At 40.3% G+C, this 27,094-nt stretch overlaps 2 protein-coding genes and 1 long non-coding RNA gene across 12 annotated transcripts in view; 2 read left to right on the top strand and 1 right to left on the bottom strand.

Annotated features, from left to right (window-relative positions):
• EPS15L1 (epidermal growth factor receptor pathway substrate 15 like 1) overlaps positions 1-13,930 on the top strand; it is a 42,338-nt gene extending 28,408 nt beyond the window's left edge. For 7 of the 9 annotated variants that reach the window (XM_084498795.1, XM_084498800.1, XM_084498793.1 and 4 more), the window contains 2 exons: positions 3,629-3,834; positions 8,417-13,930. In XM_084498795.1, coding sequence (XP_084354921.1) covers positions 3,629-3,834; positions 8,417-8,563 — 353 coding nt within the window. In that variant the 3' untranslated portion in view covers positions 8,564-13,930. The remainder of the gene's footprint in view (positions 1-3,628; positions 3,835-8,416) is intronic. The other 2 variants (XM_084498797.1, XM_084498796.1) reach the window with 2 other exon arrangements.
• A 116-nt stretch (positions 13,931-14,046) lies between these two features.
• On the top strand, positions 14,047-20,709 carry LOC311424028. Of its 2 annotated transcripts, XR_014685981.1 has the most exons (3): positions 14,047-15,636; positions 16,276-16,368; positions 16,621-20,709. It is a non-coding gene; the product is annotated as an uncharacterized lncRNA (long non-coding RNA). The 2 variants fall into 2 exon arrangements; XR_014685982.1 differs by having other exon boundaries at positions 14,047-16,368.
• Positions 20,218-22,797, bottom strand: KLF2 (KLF transcription factor 2). The gene is made up of 3 exons (XM_084498791.1): positions 22,649-22,797; positions 21,556-22,447; positions 20,218-21,115 (listed from the first exon to the last, which is right to left on the bottom strand). The coding sequence occupies exons 1-3, from the start codon at positions 22,721-22,723 to the stop codon at positions 20,940-20,942; spliced, it is 1,143 nt and encodes a 380-aa protein (XP_084354917.1). The 5' UTR covers positions 22,724-22,797; the 3' UTR covers positions 20,218-20,939.
• Positions 22,798-27,094: the final 4,297 nt, after the last annotated feature.

Raw genomic sequence — 27,094 nt, 5'->3', positions numbered from 1 at the left:
GTGGCCAATAAATAAGTAAATTTGAACATCTAAAACCAAACAAACTTCTGCCAGGCCTTCGAAACCATGTTTGCTGAGTATGGCGGGATAGAACAGGCTATAAGCAGGATACAGAGTGGAGCAAAAGAGGACTCGTTGCGGAATCTGTTGCAAGTGCTAGGATTGGCTTCTCCATGTGGGCGCTGCCCTTAAATTTCTCTGCAAAAAGTAACCTAGGTTTCATAAAGGTTGCCCTCTTTCTGCTTTTCTTCAAAATAACAGCATTAAAATCCTCTTCTGTTCTTCAACATACAGAAGTAAAGAAAATGGCACTCAGAACATAAAATGAACATTTTCTATGTTATTAGCAGTAACTCTGGTATTCACGGTGACATTTCCTCTACAGCCAAGTTGTTCTTTTTTGATCTGTCCTGAAGATGAAGCACAAGAAACCCCTAATGCTCTCTGTTTATGTTCTGAAACCACTAGGGACTTTGTGCAAAAACATTAAACAGGCCACCTAGAAAAAAACAGGTTTGCTGAGCAAATACGTTGCAAAACCTGCATTCGTATTAACAGTCACCAATTCCACAAAGTGGTTTCAGCAACAGAAGATTTAACCTCTGAAAGGAGCAGCTTAAAATGGACCGGTCTTTCCTCTGTCCATCAAACCTGGTTTGGAACAATACAGGGTGGAGAGAATTTGTTTGCTATATCTGGCAGTAGGGGAACAAGAAAAAAAATGTAGGCTCTTGTTTTGCCTTAACCTAAAAATAGAAATACAGATGCTTTAATTCTCTCTGTAATTTAAAAAATGATTTGCTCCTTTATCTGCAGAATGACATTCAAAAAAATGCTGAGTTGATCATCTTTTGCCAGGTTTGTTCCTTACATTGCATAGATGTGTCAGTAGGTGAGATCTGATGGAGATGAGTGGGATGTCAACGCAGTAAAACATTTCCAGTGAACAAAACATGGCCTCTACAAAGGCAGATGGAAACGCTGGTGAAGGATGGTCCAGGCTTGTGGGGAGAGCAAATGCCGCTGGTATTTCCTGTATGTTTTGGTCACTTCCTTCCATGAAGGAAAAATCTTTGGTGTGATCTGCTTGTCTTTTAGAAGCCCCACATATAGTTGGAAAATAATGGAAAATTAGTTGGAAAATTATAGTTGGAAAATTCCCCATGGAAAATAGTAGTGGAGTGACCATTTAGGAGCTCGTCCATCCTCCAGCTTCAAGGCAGCACAACCAGCTTGCTTTCTAGATACTGTTTCTTGAACCCCTTGGGTATGCAGCAAATTCCCGAAGTAGTCTTGAGTATTCTTAAGTTTTGTAGAAATTTTAGCAATTGTCTAATATAAATCTGTCTTCATAATGTCTAAATCTATTAGTCTTTCTTGGTGTTCGATATGCAGCCAAGACTATGATCAGGTTCCCCCTGAATATTCTTAAGACTAAACAAACCCAGTTATGTCTCCTGCTGCACGTGTCTTGTTTCCTACACCTCTTTCTGTATGCTTGTTCTCCTGAGGGCTTTCCTAACTTGCTTTGCATTTTCTGTGATGCACAGTGCCAACAAGTGGTTGCCATATTCAATTTGAGGCCCAACTTGAGTGGAAAAAATAATTTTCCCTGTATAGGGCACATCGTTTTTGCATATACATTCCAGTATGATGAATGCCTGCATGTAATGTTCTAAGATTTTGTCACTGATCAGCAAGTTGTGATCAGTTGTGTTCAAGAAGCATCTGGATGACATTCTTAAATGGTAAAACATTTAGCTTGCCCTGTGTGGAGTCAGAAATTGGTATTGATGAGCCTCATGGGTCCTTTCCAACTCAAAATATTGAGCAATTTGATGCGGTCCTACTTGAGATTGAAAAGGAAATTTGCCCCTCTTGCTCTCGTTTCCCATTTTTCCCATTGGCTTATTCATAGGCATTAAATATCCATAGAATGCCTTCTCAGTGGAGAGCAGGGATGGTGGTAGTGCTGCTGAGGTAAGAGTCTGCTCGGTTCCTCCTGACCGAGGCTGAGGACCACAAAGCCCCTTTAGTCCTTCAGGAGGTGCCACCAACACTGTGCGGAGCCCGCTGATGGTGAGGGCAGCACAAGAAGGATGTGGAGCTCTTGCAACAGGTGCAGAGAAGGGCCATTAAGATGTTCAGAGGGCTGGAGAACCTCTCCTGTGCAGGAAGGTTGAGGGAACTGGGCTTGTTTAGCTTGGAGAAGAGCAGGCTCTGGGGAGACCTCATTGCAGCCTTCCACTACTTGAAGGGAGCATATAAACAGGAGGGAGAACACCTGTTTACATGTGTTGATAGTGACAGGACAAGGGGAAATGGTCTTAAACTAAGACAGGGGAGATTTAGGTTAGAAATTAGGAGAAAGTTTTTCACTCAGAGGGCGGTGAGGCACTGGAACAGGTTGAGGGATTTAATGGCAGGTGGAGGCAGGCTGCTGGATGGGTTATTTATTTAGTGCAAGTCTGCTGATCTTTTATTTCTCCTCTTTGACGAAGGAGGATTGCCACAGATTCAGGCAAATTCTGCTTGATGTACGCAGCTTATAACGTTTATGAGCACCTGCCACTGACTGGAAATACTTTCTTAAAAGATAGCAGGCTATGTCTTAAACATGGCAAGTACGTACTCTGGTATGTGTGCCATGATGTGAGTAAATTATAAGATTCCTATTAAATTCTAGTTCAGACAATTGGAAGCTTTAAAAATAGTTTTATGAATGTAAATAAGGTATGTAATTCAGGTAATGTGAGAAGTTGTAAATACATTTTCTTTTAAAAATGTTTCCAGGTTTTCCTTTAACATTTGTCAAGTGTGCATTATCATCATGACTGACCTTTTTTTTTTTAAAAAAAAAAAAAAAAAAAAGAGGGGAAGAATTACATTTTTCTGTTTAGTTATTTGACCTAACAAAATAGTTTTTTCAAGGGGGTTTTAAAAGTAACCATTGAGGTTCTAATTGCAACAACCAAAGTTTACAACCATGATTCATGAGCATACACAACAGCTCCTGTGATTGCATCTGTTACTGGGGTAGAGTATAAGAACAAGAAGTCACCTACAGAAACTGGGTTGCACAGCAAGCACCCCAGAACAAGGTGATTTCTTCATCACGCTATTTTCCGTTGCACATAGTGGTACAAGTATAAACCAGTTCCAGGAAAAAAAAAAAAAAAAAAGCATGCATTCTGTAAAGTCACAGATAAGTAACTATTTTGTTCTATTTAACATGATTAATCACTTACCTTCAGTAATATGTTTCCAAATATTTTGTCTTTTATATTATCCCAAACAATCTGAAATGTCTCTAATCCTGGAAATTGAACTAAAGTCCTGCTTGTCAATTTTTTTCTGATCAAATGTCTTTACATTGGGTTTTATAATTTAAAACCTTGATTGTATTAATATGGAGTATTTGTAAGAAATATAATCAATTAAACCAACTATTTCAGATGATTTGTATTGAGAAATGAATAGCATTGTATTTGGTTAAGTTTTAAACTACCCCCAGGAAAAATGGATGATGCTAAATTGCATCACAAGTTTCCTATTTAAGGGGTTTGCATTGTCCATGGTAAGTAACTTCTCTTTTTTTCTCCTTTTTTTTTTTCCCTAAACTTTCCAGGTAAAAGTACTCCTGTAAGCCACCTTGGGTCTTCAGATTTTCCCAAGCCCCATGATCCATTCCAGCCATTTGGGGCTGACAGCAGTGACCCGTTTCAGAGTAAAAAGGGGTTTGGGGACCCATTTAGTGGAAAAGATCCATTTGCTCCCTCCTCTTCAAGTAAAACTTCTAAAGACTCTTCCTTGGGGTTTGCAGACTTCAGCTCTGTAAGTTAAGTTCATTGTCTCTGAGCAAACCACTTTCTGCTCTGCTTGCAGCAATCTATTGGGTTTTTGTTTTAACTGCAAACCTACTGTTCACTGGCTTCTGTCTCTTAGTACCTTCATGCTGTCCTCATTGTTTTTGTATTAATATTTCTGTAATAAAAAGGTATTATTTCAATAAAAAAGGAGTTTCAAGTTTCATACTAAATTTTGAAGGGTTTATTTGCATTTAAATTATTTTAGTACAGTGTGCCTTTACTCACAAATTCTTTGTAGCAGAATCTGTGTATTGTTTTTGTTGCATGGAGGCTATTCTGTAAACTGGTTTTGGGGAGCCAATGATGTAAAGATTCAAAAAATAATTGTTGGAGACATTTATATAGCAATTTCACCATATCCTGAGAAGTGAATCCTTAAAGGGAAAGGTTCCCTAAAATATTTGTATTTGTTGTGAAAAAAGTTCTGACAATCCTGTCACAATGTTTGCTGTATACAATGGAATGTGATGCTAAGGATACGTAAACGAGACAGAGATTGAAAATTTAGCTGTTGAATTTTGTTCCAGTTACTGGTATTGTAGAAAAGCCCTTGTTAGACAAAGAAAACGATTGTTTTGTAGAACCAATACAGAAGCATCCATTTTGCACTCCAAAAGACAGTATCAGAAGGCAAAGCCAAGTACTTGTTCATTAAATATATCCAGGTTTCTAAAAGCCTGGCTTTGTTTTAAGTGCTGGCAGGTATGTTATTGAATTGGAAATCAATGTAAATATAGTAGTAGCGTGGTTCTTATGCTTCCACACGTAGGTAGAAATCTGTTCTATCCACAGCTTCAGGCTTCTTCCTTCTTTCATGTGTTTTTTCTGTCACGTTGCCACGCAGTGAAATTGCCAGCTTAATCTGTCACTCAACTCTGACGAACGCAGTTCAGTGTTCAGCAAGTGGAGATCTTTAAGCTGAACCTGTCAGGTTGCTGATTTTTTAAATGTTTTCCCCTGATTATTAGTTACTAGTAAATGTGTATCACTTTTCTATTTTATATTGTTAGTCGAGGTCATCTATGCATACTTCTAGCTGGCCTCAGTGCTTTAATTTATCTATGATACTGGAGATGTCAAAGATGAAGATATTATGTATGCTTTACCACAGTTAGTATTAGCCTGTTGAATTTGGTGCACAGTTAAATTCTGTGATTGTATACAAAATGGTGACATTCTTAATAAAAATAAGACGCAAAACTTGCTTTATCTGAAATTTCTTGAACACCACCTAGTTTCATCCTTGAATGGAATGGAATGACTGTTTCCCAGCTATTGTTGTCTTATTTGCAGACTGCATTTCTTAAGTTAAAAAAGTGGCTTACACTGATGGATTGCATCAAATGATTAACCAAAATCTCTGATCACTGTCCCAATGGGTGCTCTAGTGTTTAATTCTCTGTGCCATCAAGCTTCCAGGAGGTGAGAGTAACTGAAAACTGAGAAAAGATGAGGCAAAATTAGGAAAAGAGATCTTGAGCAGCAGCCACTTCTAACTATTGTTAGGTGGCACTTCATCCAATAAAATTAAATTTTAATTTATTTTGTGAGTTGCTTTCTACTCCTGTAAGAACAACAAAAAATGTTAACAATTTGAGAAGAGATGGGTTTCCTGGTTCTTTTCAGCATTTCTTTTTTTTTTTTTTTTTGCTTGCCTATAACACGATTATTCCGCTACACCTGATAATTCTTAATCCTTCTGTATAAAGTCTTAAGTGTACTAGTTGCCTCGTAATCAGGAAAGATGTGCTTGTCTTCTCCTATTCTTTGGGAAATTTTGCTCATAAAGGAAATTAAAAGCAATTTTACTTGCAGAAGTTACTTTGACATACAGCTTGAGTCAATGGAACCTGAGAACAGATTCTTAGAATAATGTAGGTTTGAATAATTGATTAACTTGACTTTTAATTAGAATTCTTTACTGTTGCAAATGAATAACATGAGGACCTTCACTAATTTTTAGTAGCACTCTAGAAAATATGTTTTTTTATTTTTTTTATTTTTGAGATGTTGGCCAAATCATGCACCCAGAGTTCAAGTGTATTCTCATTGCATTCTTAACTTCTTTACTGGCATTGAATATGACTCTTTGGAACAAACCAAAATATTTTGGTAGCTCGTGTTTCAAGTATTTCTAGTTTCCAGCTTCAATTTACAGAATAACAAGAAAAACAATCTATTAATGCAAAGAAAACATTTAAATTTTGAAAAAACAGTGCTTAGAACCAAGCTGATTTCTTTCTCTTACTATAAGCTGGTAATTTATCAAATACAAGGCAGCATAGCTTTTTTTGTATGTCATTAGTTTTGCTGCAGAACCTGCTGTTTTCTTCATTTATGCATTGGGTCTGAGTGTACTTTTGAAAAAAAGATATGTTTTTATGAAATGACACATAAGTGATACAAATTTATAGATTTCTTGAAACCTAGACATATCCAAAAAAAAATGTTATTGTTTTAAATGATTTGTAACTGAGTTGCATGGCCTTTTTATAGGCCATCTGTGCAAGAATCAATGGCCAGAATGAATTGTTTCACTATCTAATGGTCAGTTATGCTCCTGAAAATTTTACTTCATGCCAACTCTTTGCAATAAGGCACATACAGATTTGTTTCCAACTTTTTTTTTTTTTTTTTTTTGGTACTCAGCCCTTTCTATCTACAAAAATAAGTTACGTATTGTACACAAGTCCTAAGTTGGACTGTCATAAGCTTTGGAAGATTTATCTGAAGAAACAAGCTATATACGTAAATCTATTCTCTCAACATTAAAGAAAAAAAGGCACCCCAGAATGTTTGACCAAAGCTTATTGTATTTCTGAAAACACTGAAAATAATTACTGTTATTCTTGATCCTAGCTATAGGATATTCTTTTTGAATCCTTGGAATACATGGAAAAGTCCTGCTTCTATTTGAGCCTGTCTTCACTATATCTTGAAAAAAAATCTATTTAAAATTCTATTTAAAATTCTAGTTAGCACTTAAATCTTGCCTTTCAGCTGCTCCCTGGAAATACTTAAAGAAGTAATGATAGGATTTCTTCATTTTAAGATATTAAATGTGTGGTTCTTCTGTTGTATGTCAATAACATTGAGTGCAAAGGTTCTCAGAGAAGTTTTAGTGGTGCTGTAAGCAGAGGTATTGTTTGAAGAAAAGTAGCTTTAGAAGTAGCTTTGCATCAAATTATCATGATTTTGCAGGTATTGTGAGAAATAAAATGAGGAAGTGTGAGCATACAGAAGCATACAGATGAAACATGATTTAACTTTACTAAATGCAAATTGGACTTGGTTTTAAACAAATACAAATAGATGCATTTATTTAAAATATGAATTACAGATACAATGCAGAATGGAAAAGGCAAAGGTGGGGGCGTTCATGTAGTGCATATGCAGCTAGGCATAGGTCTATTACTTAAAGCTGCATTTAAAATTCAGTATTTCAAGCTTGTCTGGGAAGGAGTAGCTGTGCCAGCTGGTGCTGTGGCCTGTTTTGCTGTGTTCAGAGTTACTATGTTGAGGTCCAGAGGGCAATTTTGCAGTGTACATTCAGCTGAAATTAAAACTATACGTTCTGTGTAGTTCTCTCTCCTGGGAGAGAAAAAGAGGGGGAAAAAAAAAGAAACAGATTTTCCTGAACATTTAAAAAAAGATAGAACAAAGCAAATTTTAGAAGTGGGATATAATGCAAACATTTGTGTGCACCTCTGCCAACGCTTCTGCAAACATCATCCTCTTTGGTGGATGCTAAAATTAAACACTAACAGATTGTATTTTAGATTTAAATTGTTATTATTTAAATATTTTATAGTACTTTATGTAGAAGGTTTGACCAAACAAACTTATGCAAAGTTTGATGGTAATACCAGACCATAATTTTGGAATTGTTTTGTTTAATAGTGCTTAAAGTGTTTTGGGAAGCTCAAACAGGCTTGGAAGCTCAATGTTAAAATGTGTTATATTTCCTTAGTATCTTATGAAAAAACTCAACCTGTATTTTATGAACAGTTGCAAGAAGTGCTTCGCTAACTTTTGATTGAGTTATGGATCTTCCCACAAATCAGGAGTCTCCAGAGTCATTATTGAAGCCCCTCACCCTTAGCAGGAAATATTGCAATAAAACTCTGCCATGGACTTGCAGAAGAGTAAATAAGTCTTGGTTTAACCACCTAAGAGCTACACATTTATTATTCTCAAAAATGGATGTAGGTTGTGATGCTCCCAAACCGCTAACTAACTTCTGTGTTTGTGGGGTTTTTGTTTGGCTCCAGTCTTCTGGCCACATCCATACACAACTGGGAGATGGATGCAGGGACGTGCAGCCCACATGGGTTAGTTCTCTGGTGGGAGGAGGAAGACGTTAAGGAGATAAAGGAAAGGATGAAGTGAGGAAATGAGTGAGTGAATTTTTGTCTTAGTCCAGAAGAACTACCCTAAGACAGCTTGGTATACTTGATTCATATATTATTTAATGAGTCTGATTCATTGTGTTTTTCTACTAGCTTTTTGGTAAATTTATTAATTCGTTTTCCATTCTCGTTTTTTAGTTTGGAAATGAAGAACAGCAGCTGGCTTGGGCAAAGCGTGAGAGTGAAAAAGCAGAGCAAGAAAGACTAGCTCGATTGCGGAGACAAGAACAAGAAGACCTTGAGCTGGCTATTGCGCTCAGTAAGGCTGATATGCCAAACTCCTAGAGCTTGTTTGGCTCCACCCTGTCCGAGTGAATCCTTTAAACGTGGCTTTTATAAAATACTAAATTCTTGGTTTCTGTTGTGAAAATAATTCTAGTCACCTTCAACTCTAAACAAGGCTGTCTGGTTCAATCAAACTGGGCTCTGTGTGGCTTTTCAAGTGCGCAATATGCAAGAAACACTGTATAAGCTGTATTATATGTTCTAGATAAAATTTACTGCTTGTAAGAAATTTAACACATGATCCTAAGATACCGAAAGCAAAGTTTCTTTATCTTGAAGACAACGTTGCATATAGAAACCTGCAACTTGTGAATCTGGCTTTTTATTACCTGACTTCCATTGTTTTTTGAGGCTGCAGTATGAATTTCAAAGAAGACATTATAAAATGTTATTTATAGAATTAGCTTTCACTTGTTACATTTATTTAATTATTCATGGTAGGCTAATGGGTATGTTATCTACATCAAAATCTTCAGTATAAATTCATTATTAGATGTTCCCTTTTTATCCAGGATATATGGCTTTTATGAAAGAATCTGGCAATTTATATATGATGAATACAAGCATAGTGAAGTGTATAAAATATTTCAAATTTGAAACCTGTATGAAAGAGTAGTTTTCCATATTTGAACACTTATTTGCATTGGCTTTTAATTGTAGGTGATGTAAAAGAAGGAGTTAATTCAGTTGTAGTAAATTGGGTTTAGCTATTAAATAACTAGGTAAAATCTTGCTTTATCTCATAAGCAAATGTGGTTACAGGGTTGTGGTAAAAGTTTGAGTGCTTCTTTCATGTAAAATCAAGCAACTTTAAAACTTAGCAAGGTTGAGCTGAGTTCTCCCCTACAAGTCATTTCACTCTCTTTTGTTCCATTTGCCAGAACAAAGATCATATTTTTTGTGTTATCCATCTAATAGTGTGAGACAGTCTCTACCTCTGTTTCTTTAATTCCATCTATCTTACAGTATGGGGTTGCACATAAAGCATTCTTTAGCTGAAATAAGGCCAAATTCAAACAGATTTTATTTGCAAAATACATGTTCATGCATAAATTATAGAACTGGATTGGCTTTTAAATATGTCTTGCAGTAGTAAGTCCAAGTAGGAACAGATTTTATATACACTTGCAGAACTCAATACTTCCACCTGGTAAGGATAACACAACGTGTTTTCCATGTCATATAGAAAGCCCTTCTGATAGATCTGTGAATTATTTACTTACTAAAATGCCTTTTCTGGTAATTACAGGAATTCTAAGACTTCAGTTGTCTTTGCCGTGCACTTTTATGTCTAAATAGTGTAGGCATCTAGCACAATTTTTTTTTTTAGTGTCCTTATTGTGCATCTGCTTTCCTATCCTTGGTTCTGTAGGAATACAAACCGGGTACTTAACATTCTTTGTTTTTACACATGCAGCCATTATCTTGTAACATTTCCTCTATTTTCTGGAAAACGTGCTATTCCTTTGTCATCGTTCATGCATTTACATTTTTTATGCCCTTGCTTCCTTAATTTTATTTTTCAAAATACAATGATAGTGCCTGTTCATTGAATGAAAGCAATCTTTCCCCATGCTATTGTAATTGCCTTATTCTGGATGCTTTCCTTGCACAGAGATAGCAATCAAATTGGATTATTTTAATCTTACTAGTAGTTTTCAATTCTGAAACGTTGCTAAAACATAGCATTGGTTGTCTCAGGATTTTGTGACTAGCTATATGGGTGAGTGCATGTCTGTGTGTGCATGCACACACACGTGTACATCCATTCATTTACACGTGCAGCAATATGTAAGACAAAACCAAAAACCCCTATCTCAAAATGCAGTCTTAGGAGTCACAATGCCCTGTTTTCTGTGCTACTGGTACTACAAATAAATGTGAATCTTTAATTTGCCTCAGAAGGGTAGAAGATGCATTCTAGTATCAAAACAACCGTTTGATGATTTTTAGTACTTTTTTTTTTCCAATGAATGCAGTAGGATTTCTAATTTTACAGAATCTGATTTGCTTTCCCTTCCCATTGAAATAACTTTTCTCTAAAATATGTCAGCTTAAATGATCAAACATGTTAAAACATCAATGAATTCTCTTTTCTGTTGGTTTACAAGACTCAAAGTCTCTGAAAACAAACATGGTCTGTCTGTATCTAACATGAGATGAAACTTGCTGTGAAAGAGCAATTTTCATAATTGAATGGCTGCAGTGCAGGATTCACAGTGAAGTTAAACAAATGTATTCATGAGTAAGATTCTCCTTTTCATTTTCACTTGGGCAAGAGTCTTTGTAGTGTCTCTTTAGCTAGAATAAAACACCATTTATATGTAGTGCCATTTTAGAAAGGAAAACCACTTTTGGACTACTACTCGGATGATGTCACTCCAGTGGGACAGGGTGGATGAGCTAAATAGCTTGATTCATTTTCTGTGTTATGTACCATAACAAGACTTTCTGCTGCTTTGTCAGTGCTGAAAAATATTGTAATTTATAATGCTTCTCAGGCAATGAGTCGGTGTTTTCAAGATGTTGAGCAGGAAGCCAGAAATGTGAATTAATCTAGCATTCCACATAGTGTTAGAACTGATTATTTTCCTGTTTCCTTATGGACTCATTCTCCTTATTTGCTTGGACAATAACAGAAGATCAAGCAAAAGTCCTCTATGCACAGTGTATAAGATCTAGTGTCTTTAGATTTACTGAAACACTTTTGATTCAACATTTTAGGCACTGTGGTAGAGGAAAACTTAGCTGTGATTTCTCTCTGTTGTATTTAATACAGTTTTCCTTCAGTGTAAAAAGGAAGATTGCCCACATTCTTCCCTTATGCTTGTAACTTAGTGTTTTGTATAATAACTGCACTTGTTCTAAGACAAAATTTATTGCAAGATACTGATCTTATTCTTCCTCCAGAACAGTGAAATTTAAAGCACAAATAGGCCTTTTGCTATTTGGGCAGATAAAATATGTACAATGCAAGATATATAAAATGTGAGTATACACAATGCATATACAGTGTACATTGAGATCCATATTATTTGTGTGTATATATATATATAGTGTATTGAATAATGTAATAATAGTGTGTGTATATACTATATATGTCCACATACTATGTCTAGTATATAGTTACTTGTGCTGTACATAAAATGTGTATATACAATGAATATGTAGAATATGCATTTATATTCTATATATTAACATTTATGTGTATGTATGTATTCTCTAGAGAGAGATGGATACAAAAATGGAATCTATACAGAAATACAGATTAGATCGTGGCTCTTAGAATTTCAAAGTTCTGGTGAAAGAAAAAAAAAAAAAAGAGGAGGAACGACTACTACTAATAAATTTGTTTCAAGATTACTTTTATTGGCATGAAAAACTGTGTTCATTAGTTGTGCCAAGTGTGAGAGAGAAACCTGGCAGAAAGTAGGTATCATCTGCACTGGATGTGATTTCACATTCTTTTGAGTTTTTCAAGTGTCTTTTTGAAATGTAGACTTAATTTCTGATCTGCTTGCATGTGTGGGTCATGTGATGTCAACTTTTTCTCAGGCTGAGGCAATGATTTTTCTCCTACATTTGCTTCTATTTCACTTTTTTCTTTTTTTTCGCCTTTTTAAAATACTGTATTTAAGGAGCTGTCCCCCCCACCCCCCTTCCAGCCCCAAACACACACACACAGATCAAACAGGCACATGCTAAGGTGGAAAACGTGTTTTTCTTGCCTCATTCCAGTTATATGGGTTGCACATAATTGTCATCTGGATTTCAGTTCTGTTTTTCCTCCATTTCCACCTAGTTTTTACTTCAGGAGGAATGACTATCCATGGCATTCTTGGCTTTGAGGAAAGAATGGAGGTGATTCTACTTTCTTCTTGGATAAATTATTAGACTCTGTAGTATGTTGAGCAATCACAAAGAGTTTAGTAGGCTTTTATAGTGGCACATGTGTATTTTATACGGAGTACCGTCACTGCTGGAATGACTCATGGAAAACTATGAATTGCATACAGCACCGAGGCACAACAGTTAAAACAGGAAAGACAGATAATTTTTCACATTGAACCTACGCATGCAAACTTTGCATGTAGGACAGATATTGAATTACCCGCTTATTCCTTTATAGACCAGTATGTTCACATTTGCCTCAAGTGGTTTCCCTGAGACATAATCAAATGCTCTTGTTGTAAAACATACCAGTCATTCTGCAATAAAAACAGATGCTCATAAAAGCAGTACTCCTATAATACTGCTGTATGAAATATTTTTATATTGGCAAATTTTTCCTTATGAAATCTCTGCCCTATGAGGATCATCTGTCCTTGCTGTATTATGTTTCATGTAATGTGCTTGCAAAGTGTAGGAAATTCCAAGCCGTGTCCGAATTTGTAACTTTTTTTTTTTTTTTTAATTCCTGTCTGTGAAATCTGTTGTCAGAAATTTTGTAGAAATCATTTTGTCATCTTATGCTGAAAGATAATGCACTTTTCTTGGATTCTTCTTATAATCCTTTTGGGGTTACTATTTCTTCTTTAGTGTTTCTCCATTGAGAAGAGTATTTATTCTGTAGAACCAAGGCCCAAGGAATTTTGGTCCAAGTAGAAATGTTGCTTTCCCAACGTCAGAGTTTGATTTCTGCCTCCTCCTGCGTTTTATTCCTCCCTCTCAGGAAATTCGCTTCTGTTTAATCCTAATGTTGCGTATGAACTCTGTTAAAGTGAATTATCTGTGCTAATGATGATCTAGTTCAAATATCTTCCTACACCAGAGGAACAGCCAAGTTTTTGTTGTGTGTCAATCATTGCATCTCTCTGTAGACTCCACAACACCTTTTCTTAGAAAGGAATTTTGCTTGGAGTATGGTGGAATCATAGAAGATTTATTTTTAGAGTAAATATGTTAACTATTATTCATTGACACATTTGTTTGATCAGTTGATATAATGCTCTTTTTACTTGAAAGTTTTATAAATAAAGGCTAATTTGTTATAAAATGGAATTTTCATTTCTCCAACTTCTGCCTTTCCCTTTTAATTTTAACTATAAAAGGAAGACTCCTAGTGAATATGGTTCCTTCTGCTGTTACAATTATAGCCTGCTCTTCTTGGTGTCCCTGTTAATACGACTTGCTCTAGTATGACCTAAAAAAGGTGGAAACATAAAGTGGAAACTGCAATGTTGACCTAAATTTGACTAATATCTCCAAATATGTACATTATCATAGTTATATTTATCTCTTGACTATCATAACAAATTGAAAGAAAGGTATTTTAATTTTAACCCATCTCATGTGCTTATTGTTTAATATAATAAGAGAAATGTTATTGTTTAATATAATAAATGAAAAGTTACTTTTTGGAGCTCTGAGGCTTCGGCAATCTTTCTTTCCTTTTTTTGTCCATGATTTCCTAAGCTCTCATGTCAAACTTGTGGATCTTGCTTAGAACAACTGCTTTATTGTCGGTGCTGAGGTCTGTTGTGTTTTTTTTTTTTTTCCTTCTCCTTTTGGCGGGAGCCCTCAGCACGTTGCTTTCCCTTCTGTCCTCGCCTCCGTGTCCCAAGCACATTTGGTCTGCACTGACCAGTCAGAAAATCCAACGCCGCACCCTTTCCAAAACAATTTGTGTGCCGCAATGCTAAACATCCAGGCAATTTACGCTGGGAGGGGTTACAGAGATCACCAGAGACAAGCCCTTTCTGCTCAGTGGAAAAACACACCTCACTCTCAAGCTATTCTGCATTATTCACTTTGACTCATTATGCTCCCATGTGTTTGTTTTATTTACTCGGCTTCTGCACACATTGGCATGGTTAACGACAGCTTGCCAAGGCAGGTTTATCTTGAAATTGCTCTCCAGCAATATTTTTAGTACGTTGACATTTTAAAGCCAGGATTTTGCTATAGCATGTCACAAACAGGCACAACTTCCTAACCAGGTTCTTTCATCATGTAATTGTACCAAAAAAAGTGGGCCACAGCTTGGTGTTTTTGCTCCTGCTCGGTTTTTGGAGCCTGACCTATTCAACATACTGATCCTTACGTTCTCCACATTTGTGCCTGATCTGCGTTATCCAGGCGTAATCTGAAAGGACTCCAGGTTCCAGGCAGAGCCTCTTCGGCGAGGAAGGGAGGAAAGCGCACGCATCCCTCTTCGGGAAGAAACATTTACAAGTGGAAACTCCAACGTAAAGGAACACAAAGCAACCAGCCCAGCTGTTAAACCTGAAGAGCAAATGTGGCATTGCTGCCTGGACCTAAAAATGCCCCACGAGCAGCGTGGATTGTGGAAGTTGAAGCTCTCAGAGCCCTGCTGCCATTCCTGCCATGGAAGCTGCAGTCGTATTTTTCCCTGTCAGAGGCTGCCTGGAGAAAATTGCTGACTCTCCTGGCTGCTCTGCGGGACTGAGTTTAGTCACACTGAACATTTTTTACCTCCTGTCTGGTTCTAGGTGCCGATTTTTCTGGCAAAGGCAGTGCGAGCGTGTTTTTTTTTTCATTTAATGACTGCAATTATAACTTTTTATTGGTGCTGATGCAGCACCTCTTACAAATGCTGCAGCCTTCCCTATTGATGAAGTCCCATAACGCTCTTTGCCAACTGCCAGCATAATACATTTTGGCTGTTGAACTGCCCATAAATGCTGTCCTCAATCACAGCATTTCACAAGGAAGCTGTGCAGAGAACAAAACTGCAGGCTTTCTCTGCCCATCCCTTGCACCTGTGGGAAAGGCACCCAGGCATCTGTATCCCTAGTTTTGGAAGTGCTCGAGATACAAAATCATCAAAATATCAAAAAACTATTTATGCTGTCATTGTGCATGGGCTGTTAAAAAAGTGGTTGTTGGGATTTGAGGATTTTTATTGTGTTTTGCTTCGTGTTTAAGCCTCAGGCTCAGTAGCTTCTTTTCTAATATATTAAATGTCACAGGGGATGTCCAATATGATATTCCAGATGTTTCCTGATGACATAATGATAGGTCAGAACTCCAGGAATGCTCTGAGCTGTAAGTACAAGAAACCAAAGTAAAAGTGATTTAAAGGGATACTGGCAATTATAAACCTGGGACAGGTAAGGAAGTTCATCTGCAATTTCTGTGTTGCTGAATTTATGCTTACTACAAAGGATGGAATACTTTTGATTTACTAAAAGGAATTATAATTGAAGCAGGCAAATAAGGAGGTAACTAACGCTAACTACAGTTGCAGAGTAAATGAGAACTTTGTTGTTCCTGCTCTCCTTGTGCTTGGAAAGGTGTTTTTTGTAAAGTTAATGCATTTCCATCCTGTAAAGCCGTGCGTATGACTCAGTTTTTGTGTTTACATAAAATGTTACAAGATCAAATAATTGTGGCTGAAAAGTCAGACCTCAAAAGATTAAATCAAACATATTTTCTGCTAGCAAGCTCAGGATAAATCCCTGTCTCCTCTGTGCACTAGAAGTGTAGAGTACTATTTCATGACAGAGGCTATTCCCAATCTCAGCCTGAGAAATGGGGAATTGGGTGTTCGGGATCAAACAGTGCGGAGCTTTAAGGAGTCTCTGGGAGTCCATAAGTCGAGCCCATTACCTCCAGGGCTTGTAAATTGTGTATGGCTACGTGCTGTGGGTTAGTAGTGCTTGGCCTGTAAATCCATTCCTTCTCTGAATCTATGGCAAGCACGTTTCTGAAAGGACGTGTGCCTAAGCCTGGGTCTTCATTATTGACAGGGAGCTGCTTCTGCACCCCAGGGCAGATCAGGATGAGTCCCAGGCAGGTGAGACCTGAGAGTGACTGCTCCAAGGACACGCAGGAATTTTAAGGTTTGTAGATGCCACCAAGTATGTTTCCGATGTTAGCAACAGGGATAGCTTTCTCCCTATTGAATCACATGGGGTTTGGATTGAATTTACCTCTTTATGTTTTCCCCCCAACACTGTTAGTTACAATAGCAATGGCTACATGACTTCGTTGCATTTGTTTTATTTAAATATAGCAAAAGAAATTGCTAGAGCTTGGATTCTGGCTTAGAAAATTAAATTTAAGAAAAGCCTAACAGCTACTCTCTGTTATAGGTGCACAAAATAGCTTTGGAAACCACAGAGTTTCTACCACAGAAAACCACAGAACCACACAATCCTATAATTTGAAGAATGGACAAACTTTTTTTGGCACTTCTTGTGGATGGAGGACCAAAGTTTAGCGTGAGGGAGTGTTTTTAGGCAGCTTGCAAACGGCTGCAAGCAACCAAGGACTCACACAAGCTGAAATCCCCCATCCCTGCATGGGGTGAGCCACGGCCACAATTAACGCTCAAACTCCCCCAGCTGTGCTCATTGATGCTCTGCAGCAAGCTCCCAGAAAAGCACAAGGATTTTCCATTCCAGCCTTCCATCTCAGGGTTTAAAACCCCTGAAAAAAGCTCCCTGCCTGCTCAGGGTGCCAGGGTGATGCTCGTCTCGGCAGGGCGCTGCTTTTCCCTCGAGAGCTGAGCCATCGCAGGGGCCCCGTGGGGCAGCAGGACGCGGGGTCAGGGCTCGGTGCTGTTTCAGCAGCACCAGGCTGAGCGTGTTATGGTATTTGCTGAAGAAGAGTTCCCATGTAGCTCGGGCTTAACTGACACTTCTGAAGTCAGCAGGTGAGAGAAAACGGTTTTCAGCATAGCGAAACACAGCGCTCTGAAACCCAGTGTGGAATTAACTGACTTCAACCAGAAACGGCGCTGGATGGTGGCTGGCGCTCAGATCTGCTTGCTAAAACTTTCACTTGGAACATCGTGCAGGATTTGTTAGTTTCTGTGCTTAACTAGCTCTATCTAATCTGGCAATCTATCTTGCAAGTGTAGTGAGCCCATCACTGTGGTATCTTATAAGAATATGTGTGAAAATCTTGTTTACAACGGACTCTACATTTCCTCCTATCGTGTTCGACTACGATTTTTTTTTTTTTTCTACTGCGTTGAAGTCAAATCCAGGGTAGCTGCAGATTGGAAGGGCACTTCTTGCCCTTTCGTGCTTCCTGCAGGCTCCCTGGGAGATGCTTGGGAGCTTTCGTGTTAATTAGAGCAAAATCACGTACAAGATTACGAGCTGACGTCCTGTTATTAAAATACGTTGCCGAGCGTTAGTGATTTCCTGCTGGCCAGGGGAAGCTTGCTAGCGTGGTGGAATCACACCGGCACATCTTTGGATGTACTAATTTAAGGCAATTAAAAAAAAGGGTTGACAATTACTCATAATAGAATGTGAGAAGAATGAGATCAGCATCTCTTTCTTTATGCTAAGAGATTATCTTGAAATTCAAGAACCTGCAGTTTCCTGTGAAGACCACACAAATATTATCATACATGCCATCCCTTCGGCAATTAAAATAAAGTTGGTCATAGGCTTTTATTAATGTTTTGTGCCCCCAATCCTTCCCTACTTTCAGAGGCCTGTGTTTATACATCTTTATCTCTCTCTTTTTTTTTAGTATTTATGTAAAAGAGGATGGCTTTGCCCTATTTTCAGATGAGTCGCAACAACTCTGAAAGCTCCAAGGACACAACCTGCTTATTTTTACAGGGGGAACAGCAACACAGGAGAGCATGTCCCCACTGTTCATCATGATTTGAGTGTTGTCTGGTTACACAGCACTGTGCAGATAAGAAGTGTCTTGTCTGAAGCCCTTCTAGTGAACAGGAGCAGAGGTAGCGGAGGTTTTGAGCCTCACAGCCAGACCTTTCACTGGAGCAAAGGGAAGTTTGGACATTCCCGTGCAGAGGTAATGGAGGAGGGAGGAGGACCATGCAAGCTCCTGCAGTGGGTCCTGCAGAGGAGCCACACACATTTGTTTAAGGGGTGGTGAATGCAGTGAAATTTCTCTTTGCACCCAGGCAGTGTTCAGGGTTTGTGCGCTTTGTGCCAGTCCACTGGCTATGGCTATCTCCCACAAGAGTAATTTGGGAAAATATAAAAGTGGCCAGACTGAAGGCTCGCCTAGCTTCTACTAGAGGTCAGCACAGGTGGCTGGAGATGAGCAGAGCTTGATAAGGAGGTCATGATGCTGCCAGGCATCCTGCTGCTGGCCATCTCTGTCTCGGGACCTTCTTGAGCCAGCTGTGGGACTGTGCACCGAGAGGTGGCTGCACTGAGTGCACTGAGGGGGCAAACCTCCTTGTCTTTTTTTAATTATGTTAAGAAAGGGGAATAGTGTAAGATAGCATTGTACTGCTGAACCCTGGAATGGATAAAAAATATTCCCAATTCCTCAGAAAGAGCAAGGGAAAGAGGTTACTATGGAAAGGTAAGGGTAAGAATTAATTTCAAAAAAATCATTCTTAAGGCTATAACCACCAAAAGGCATGCTGAAATATGAAAATCTTTGGCTATGGGGAAAGAGAAGGAAATACCTAGAACTGTTGCAACAATGCATGTGCTAAGTTTAGAACATCTTTAAGTCATCCTCACTTTCTGGAATTAGGTTGTGCAATTTTTTTTCTAGCAAATAAATGAGTTTTGTTTTTAATGAAGAAATGTTAAATCTCCCTTATATTTCACTTTGAAAGAGCTATAAAAGTGAAATGTGGAACTCATTCTTCCATGTCAATGATTAGAAGCCTAAAATACATCTGTTCCACATGAACAACTGCAGACTTTGCTTTCACAGAAGAATAGCTATATTAGTACTTTCTTTAAATGTATTCCTGTTAATTTCATTCCTGTATTCTAACTTGTAAAGTCAGAAAAATATCACAATCTTGATTAAAATCAATTTCACAGTATCCAGATGTTAAGAAAAAATAATATTAAGCTAAGTCTGTGTGTTTAACTAACAGTGATTATGTTTGAGAAGTATCAAGGCTCACAGCTAAACTGTTGCTGCAAAAACAGAGAAGCCTCATCAGAGTTTCAAAGTAATTGCATAAATACACTGCTTGGACTTATGATCTCATTTACAGCTGTGGAAGAGCTTTTGGGGGGGGCTCTATTTGACTTGCTGCAGATATTTACTCCTGTAGCTCTTGCAGTATCCGGCATGTGTCAAATTAGTATTCAGAATGTGGATTACTGGTTAACTTTTCCTCCAGAATAGTAAGTATCTCTCTTAACTCCTGAGATCTAGGTAGGGTTCAAAATTATTAGGTGAATTTAAGCTTTTGAGAATGAGTTATGAAGGTATTTTAACCTGTGTTGTGAATTTATGTTTAAATTCCACTACTGTTCTATTGGAATTTTGCACTGAGCTCTTGAGAGCAAGGATAATTTATGTACAAGGATGCCTTAAAATAAGCCTCCGTAATTACAAAAATGCAGTGTTTAAATTTATAGTAAAAACCCACACACTGCTGGCAAAACTATAACTGCATCTGGAAAACATTAAGGATGCTATTAAAATAGTCTAGCATAAACTAGAAATGAGACTGAAATTACAGTGTTGCTTACTTAACCATTTTTAGGAAGTATATTTTGAATACGATCTACTTTCCTATTTGATTTTTTTGATAAAACACCATGTTGTATCTTGTTTACTCCAGAGAATGAGTTGTGTCCTCTGTTATCTATTCTAGAAAACCCATAGCTCAGATTTTTCAGTCTTCTTACAATCACTGATATTTTAAAACATAAGCAGGTGGTTGTTGGTCCAGCCATCAGGGAAGAAGTAACAGGGAAATCTCGAAGGAGAAAAAAAAATCACAGGAATTAAAGATTTATTTTATTAAAAAGATGAAATGTTTTCAAACATTGAAAAATTATGTTTTTATAAAAACAGAAATAGGCAAAATACCCATTTGTCTTCTATTTACATATACAATATTTCTCACTGTATAAAATTATTTACAATATATAAAAAAATTACAGTAAAATAGGTTATTTTCTTACAAGACATCAAGCCCTGTACTTCTAGTGTAGATCATGGCAAACAAGAATATTATTGCACCTGTGAAACAAACAGTCTAACAATAGGAGTGTTCTCTTAGCCATGCCTTCAACTGAGATCTAAAATAACATCGGTAGCTACAGTAACATTCATTTAATCTCTTCTAGGGTCAACTTCAGGCAGTTTCCATACAAACATTGTCTCATAAAGCTTAGGACTGGGCAGTTAGAATCGAAAAAAAAAAAACATATTTACAGCTTCTATACAATCTGTATGGAGTCTTATGGAGTTTACCCTTCACAGAAGCTGCATAAATAACCCCTATTCTCCTGAATGGAACGGCAGGTTCACTGATACAGTCACGTCAAATTCTCTGCAGGAGATGACTGGCTAAGTCTCCTTGTGTCAAATCCTCCTCGGCTTCCACTGCTAGAGTGTCGGTGCCTCCCTACGTAGTACCAGCTACAGGTTTTTAACAATTCTGCACCTGAGCAGTTAAATAGCGTCCACTGTTCGCAGGTCAGAGTCTCTGGGGCTACATGTGCCGTTTCATGTGCAAAGCCAGGTGGTCTGACCTGGAGAACGCTCTGTCGCAGAGGTGGCACTGGAAGGGCCGGTGGCCGGTGTGCTTGCGATAGTGACGGGTGAGCTCGTCGGAGCGAGCGAACTTCCAGCCGCAGCCTTCCCAGTTGCAGTGATAGGGCTTTTCACCTGTTGGAGAAATCACAGAGACTGTGACTCAGCACGGCACTCCCACATACAGACAGCATCACACGCTAGGCAACTTTCTGTTTTTATCTCAGCATATCCTTTTATTTCCTACCAAGCTCTCTGCAGTAAGCTCCAAGTAATATTAAGCCATGAGACTACTCTAGCAATTCCTTTACTATCCTGTACCTGCACTGAGTCTTCTGAGAAAGGGCATTGGACAATATGAGCCCTTACAACAGCTTTGACCCACATATGCATTGGAAAACACTTGGATATTATAGGTCTGATCACCTGTCACAGCCCAACAGTTAAACTTTTTGGAGTTTAGAGACTACAGGGTTAAAGCTCAGGCTGTGCTCTGTATGCAAACTGTTTTACACAGGTCGCTATCCCAACCCGCAAGCAACGTATCTACGAACGAAGCATCGAGCTGTATTTACCTGTGTGTGTCCTGAGGTGGGCCTTCAGGTGCGAACTCTTGGTGTAGGTCTTCCCACAGCCTGCGTAGGTGCACGTGTGAGTGGCTGTCCTCTTCCGAGGCCAGGAGCGCCGTCCTCTTTTTGGCTTGGAGTCCAGCAGCTCCAGAGGCGAGGAAGGAGGGGTGAGCATGCCTCTGGGAGCAGAAGGTTGTAAGGGCAGGCTGTCCTCGAAAAGGCCAAACTGGGAGGTGTTCTGGTACTGGAGATGGGTCTGCGGGTGGTGGAAGCCGGAGCCTGGGTGGTAGCTTTGCTGGAAGGACACGGACGAGGTGCACATCATCTGCGTGTGGCAGTCACTCACCATGAGATCATCTGGGCTCAGCGGGGGCGTCTCTGCCCCAGGGATTTGGGGAGAGCTGGCCACCCGGGGCTGCTCATAGGCCATCATGCAGGTTGCGTTGCCCTCCTGCTTGATCTTCGGGCAAGCCTGAGGCACCAGACCCATAACTGGCCCATAATTGTCCATGTCAGGCTCGGGCTTAATGTTCTCGACGAACTGCGGGCCCCCGAAGTTGGGCGTCACGAAGAACCGCCCGTGGACGTTGCCAGGTGGGCAGTAGTTGGAGTCCATCTCGGAGCGGATCATCTCCGGCATGAGGCCGGCGTTGTAGGGCGGAGGGCTGCCCTGCTCCAGGGCACTGTAGCATCCCGGGGACGGATTTGTCTGGTAAAAGCCGCTGCTCTCCCCTTGCGTGGGGGGATAGTCCCCGCCGGCAGCGCCCTGGCCGTAGCCGTCGCTGCCCATGGAAAGGATAAAATCCAGCACGTTGTTGAGGTCTTCATCCTCTTTGCGAGGCGAGAGGCTGCCCCAGGTGCCAGCGGGGGCCTTGGCCTCCTGGTCGCACTTCCACCTCTGGGGGAGAAAGAAAAGGCAGAAGGTTAGCGGCGCTGTTTGGGGAACACGGAGGGGTTTGTAGGGCTGCGGGCTTAGGGAGCAGCGGGGCCGCGGCACCGCCGCGCACCCCTGCGATGAGCGGCGCCGGCCTCAGCGCGGCGGGGCCGGAGGGGGGGGGTGGTGGTAGTGGTGGTGGTGGTGGGCAGGGGCCAGACTCACTTCGTGGAGGGCTTTCTCTCGGCAGGGGCTGGCGAAGGTGGCGAAGGAGGGCAGGATGGTGTCGCTCAGCGCCATGGTGCGGCCGGGCGGGACGGCGGACGGCGCGGCGCGGCGAGCCGCCCTCCCCACCTTATAACGCGGGCGCGGGCGCCCTCAAGCCAATTGCAGGGAGCGGAGGAAACGCGTCCCGGACGGGGCGGGCGGGAGGCAGCGGCTCGGGCGCAGCCTAAATTTAGCCCCGGTATAAAAGGACGCGAACAGCTCCAACCGAGCCCGAACGGGGCGGAGAGGGGCGGAGCGGGGCCGTGAAGGGCCCACGCGGGCCCCCCCTCCCACCTCCCCCTCGCCCCCTCTCCTCAGCGCGGGGTCCGTCGGTCTCGAAGCCGGGACCCCCGCCTCGGGTCGCTGCCTCCGGCTGGGGTCGGCTCCGGGGGCCGCTGAGGGTTCCTTGCCCTCGGGACCCCCCCGAGCTGAGGGGACGCTGAGGGGATCCTGAGGGGACTCTGCCCTCGGGACCCCAGAGCTGAGGGGACCCTGCCTCCCCTGGGGACGCTGAGGGATGAGGGGCTACGGAGAGTGTTCCTGTCCTGGGGACGCTGAGGGGACTCTTTGGGACATGAGGGGACACCAGTGGGTCTGTGCTCCAAGTGACACTGAGGGACCTGCTGTGAAATGGGGGACGCTGAGAGGTCCCTGTCCTGGGAACACTGAGGGGGATCTTCCATGGGACCTGAGGTGGCAGTCCATGCTCCCAACAGACACCGTGAGGGACCTGCTGTGAAATAGGGAACACTCCCTGCCCCATGGATGCTGAGGAAGGTGTGAAAGAGGGTTTTGATCCCGCCACCTCACAGCAGCTGCCCCACAGCCTGGCCTCGTCCCTGGGCTGTGCCCCAGAAAAAGAGTTTGAGCTGGGTGGGAGCAGGAGGTGCAACAAGCACAGCACGGGAGGCAGAGGCACTGCTCTGCGTGGATGAACCAGGTCACCCTCCAGCCTCACAGACCCACTTCAGTACTGTAGGAGAGTTTTTTTGTACCACTCGCAAGCAGTCTCCATGCGAGGAAAAAGCTGGAGACTTGCGTTTAATGGAAGTTCAGGTCTCTAGCGGAGTTTCCATTTGCTGCACAAAGATTGCCAAAATCAACGTTTCCTTATGACATTATGAGAGAAATAATGCAAGTAGCTTCTGTGATCTGCTTTGTCCGTAGCCAAATTATGGTCCTGGGCTGAATTTTTTCGAAGGGAAGACTGTTCTTCTCCCTTACCTTGGCCTCTAACTCGGATGCCCAGTCAGAAGGAGCTATTCTCCAACAATTTTTGCTAATGTGGCTCAGACTCCTGTTTTTGAGAATCACAGCTGCTTGGCAGCCAGCCAAGACCAAAACAGCAAAAGTGGCAATTCTGAAATTGGGGAAAATGATGATCTATCACAGGATAGACCGATTCTTTGAGAGCCTGTTCAGAGAAAGAGCCATGCTTTCCCTGTACCTCCTCCATATTGCAATCACTTCTGAAAGGTTTTCTAAGTGAGCTAGAGATCAGAAGAGTGTGGGAGAACAACTCTCACTTTTATATGCTGTGTGCCCCGGGAGAGGAAAAACGATGGCCCTTGATGGGTTCTGGTTCTCAGAAACATTTTGAACATGTTCACTAGAGCCCATCCCAGGCTTGTGGCTGTATGCAGCCATCTCAGGAAAGCACAGTTGCTAGGGTGAATAAATGATCTTTTCAATAGCTACACATGTTTTAAAATAATGAATATCTCTTGTATAACTTTCTATAGTTTTTATTCTAAAAGTTCACAGGATGGCCAGGAGGAGCAGCCAAACTTCTGTGACTGGAGCAGAATCAATACACTGAATGCATGGTAACGAAGTACACAAAGATGTATGACTCATAGCTATGTAATGTCACACTTGTGTAATCTTTCAATGTAAACTCTTTTCCTCTAATAAAATGTTAGTAAGTGTACAATACGTATATATGGTGCTGTGAGTCAGCCAAGAAAATATACTCAGATGAATTCCGAATGAATGTGAATGTTCCCTTGATAACACACCCTGAATGTCTGTGTCAGTTTATGTGCTTGTGATTTCAGCAACAGCTATAACAAAATATTTTGTTTCTAGGATATACAACTGTATGTGTACATTTCACTGAGAAGTCTAGTCAGATGCTGACTGCTATTAGGCACTGAAAGGACATTTGCTGCACTGACTGTCACCTAACTGTCGAGTTTTTTCTATGCGTAAAGGAAATGTTTAGTGGGTAGTGAGGATGAAAGCCAAATTAATGAAATAATCATTTAACCGCCTTTAGTTTCTTTTTGTTTTCCAATAAAGCTGCAAAGCTAAAAAAATGTTGCTATATTAAACTTGGTAAGATGAATGCGAGAATTTATTTACGTTGTGAGTCACTAGTTCTGTACAAATTGAGTACAACGTTGCCATGACCTTCCACTTGGTTTGTGGTTGTGCTAAATTTTCTGACTTTTTTTTTTTTTTTTTTTTTTTTTTTTTTTTCTGTATGCAACGTTTATTTAAAATATCTAAAATTGAGACTCTGGCACTGATCTCACTTATGACAGCATAGATCAGGAGTGATGCCACTGGTGTATAAATGTGAAGAATGTGACATTAAAAGGTATTTGTTAATCTGCTGTGGGTAGAGGAGAACTAAATGAAGTGTGATTTGTCTTCCTGCCAAAGTAAACACAGGCTCTACCATTTTTGTATGACAAAGTTGATTTTTATAGGTGTTGCTGCTGATCTCTGTTGTTGCTTTTACATCAAGAACTTTTGAAGGGATTGTAGTCAAGATTCCACAAGTTAATAAAATATTCAGAGCTGGGGCTGTGTGATGAACTGCACCTTTGGTGAAACTGCAACTGGATCAGTTGGTGAGAATACCCACGTCACCTGGCTTCTAGAGCATTCTGAGTCATTGCAGAACTCAAATAAACAAACAAAAGAGGCTCTCCTTTCTCATGAAATTGTTCTCAGAAAGCCCTGACTCGCATCTAGAGCTAACGTAATAACAGCAGAGTAAACAAGATGAGAATTAGACCTCATAGAACATTGTTCAGAATTGCACTGATAGTAATGCTATGACCAATCACTACATATTTAAATGAGACAAACATTATCATAGGATTTCTGTCTGCCCGTATCTGTATCTCAGATTGCCATAGTTCTGTTGACTCACAAGTTTTTGGTTAATTCAAACTGCAGATTCTGAATGAGTACTTTTAAAAGTCTAATCTCAAAGAAGAAGTTGATAAAATGATGTAAACAACCACATAAAATGAAATATATAGGTATTTTTAAGATAGGCATCTCGTAATTCCAGAACAGTGATTTAATCCTGTAAGTCTTTTATTTGATTAAAGTAACAACACAAATTAATTTGATAAAGGAGCCTTTTTGACCAGACTTTTCATGACTGGAGTTTGTTCCCATACAAAAACTTAAATGTTCACCTTCATCTTTTTGATAACTTTAAGCTGATGGGGCTCATGAGGCTTTTGATACAATGTATTTTCCTTTATTTATTTATTTATTTATTTATTTATTTATTTATTTGTGATTCTCCTCTGAAATTTGTGCATATTTTCAAAATCTTTCTTGAAGGTTGAGCATCAGGAACGTGAAGCAGCACATAAATGTGTTACCCCTCTTTAGCCGAGGACTGCACTTGTGCATTTCCAGTTATGGCGTTGCACTGGAAGCTCACACGAGTGACTTTCACAAAGCCCTCTTCTCTCCCAGCTCCTTCACGGCATCTCAACTTCTCAGCCAAGGGTACCACCACCATGCAAATATGCTCAGCACTCAGTGCTGGCTCAAGGCTTTTCAACTGGATTTAGTTTTGGTGACACCAGAATATATGGGGCACAAGAGGAGACTGAAGAGAGCCCAGGGTGGGAGTGATGGGGGGCCATGTTGCAGGGCTGGGAGGCATCATCAGAGGCTTGGAGCAACTGGGAGGAATCCAGCTTATTAAAGCTGCACAGAGAGGAGGTGAAGACTCTGTGTGGGCAGCAGCTAGTGTGTTGCCCTTACTTCCTGTAAGAAAAGGTACCACTAAAAGAGGCATCTCAAAGCAGCCATCTCTAGCAGGGCAATTTTGCTGCCATCAGTGTTCTGTTGGCCCAGGTAACAATCTGGTTTTGCCTACGCCAAAAAGCAGAGCTGCCTGCATTTTTAGTTCCTAGAAGCTTTAAAGCTTCTATGTATGGCCATGCATGGTGTTTATTTCTGTATCGATAGTGAAGCAGTTATAATAATTATTAAACAATAGCATGTCCTTCTAATTATATAGCACTTCCTTGATCTTTGTCATCTAAGACTTTATCAGTAACAGTTTCTGTTTTCTTCCAGGTCATTGTTAGCAATGTTGAATTGTAAGTGACGATAAAAAAGATCAAGAACTAATAAACCTGCTTG

The sequence above is a fragment of the Aythya ferina genome (assembly GCF_964211825.1).
Source record: "Aythya ferina genome assembly, chromosome: 26".
NCBI lineage: Eukaryota > Metazoa > Chordata > Aves > Anseriformes > Anatidae > Aythya > Aythya ferina.
The sequence above is the reverse complement of the archived record's forward strand: the minus strand, read 5'-3'. Positions and strand labels throughout refer to the sequence as shown.

Coding starts and splice junctions, on each gene's coding strand:
- KLF2 (XM_084498791.1), bottom strand. CDS start 22,723: ATGGCGCTGAGCGACACCATCCTGCCCTCCTTCGCCACCTTCGCCAGC. Junction 22,448..22,648: donor GAGAGAAAGCCCTCCACGAA/GTGAGTCTGGCC, acceptor TTTCTCCCCCAG/AGGTGGAAGTGCGACCAGGA. Junction 21,116..21,555: donor CCACCTCAGGACACACACAG/GTAAATACAGCT, acceptor TTTCTCCAACAG/GTGAAAAGCCCTATCACTGC.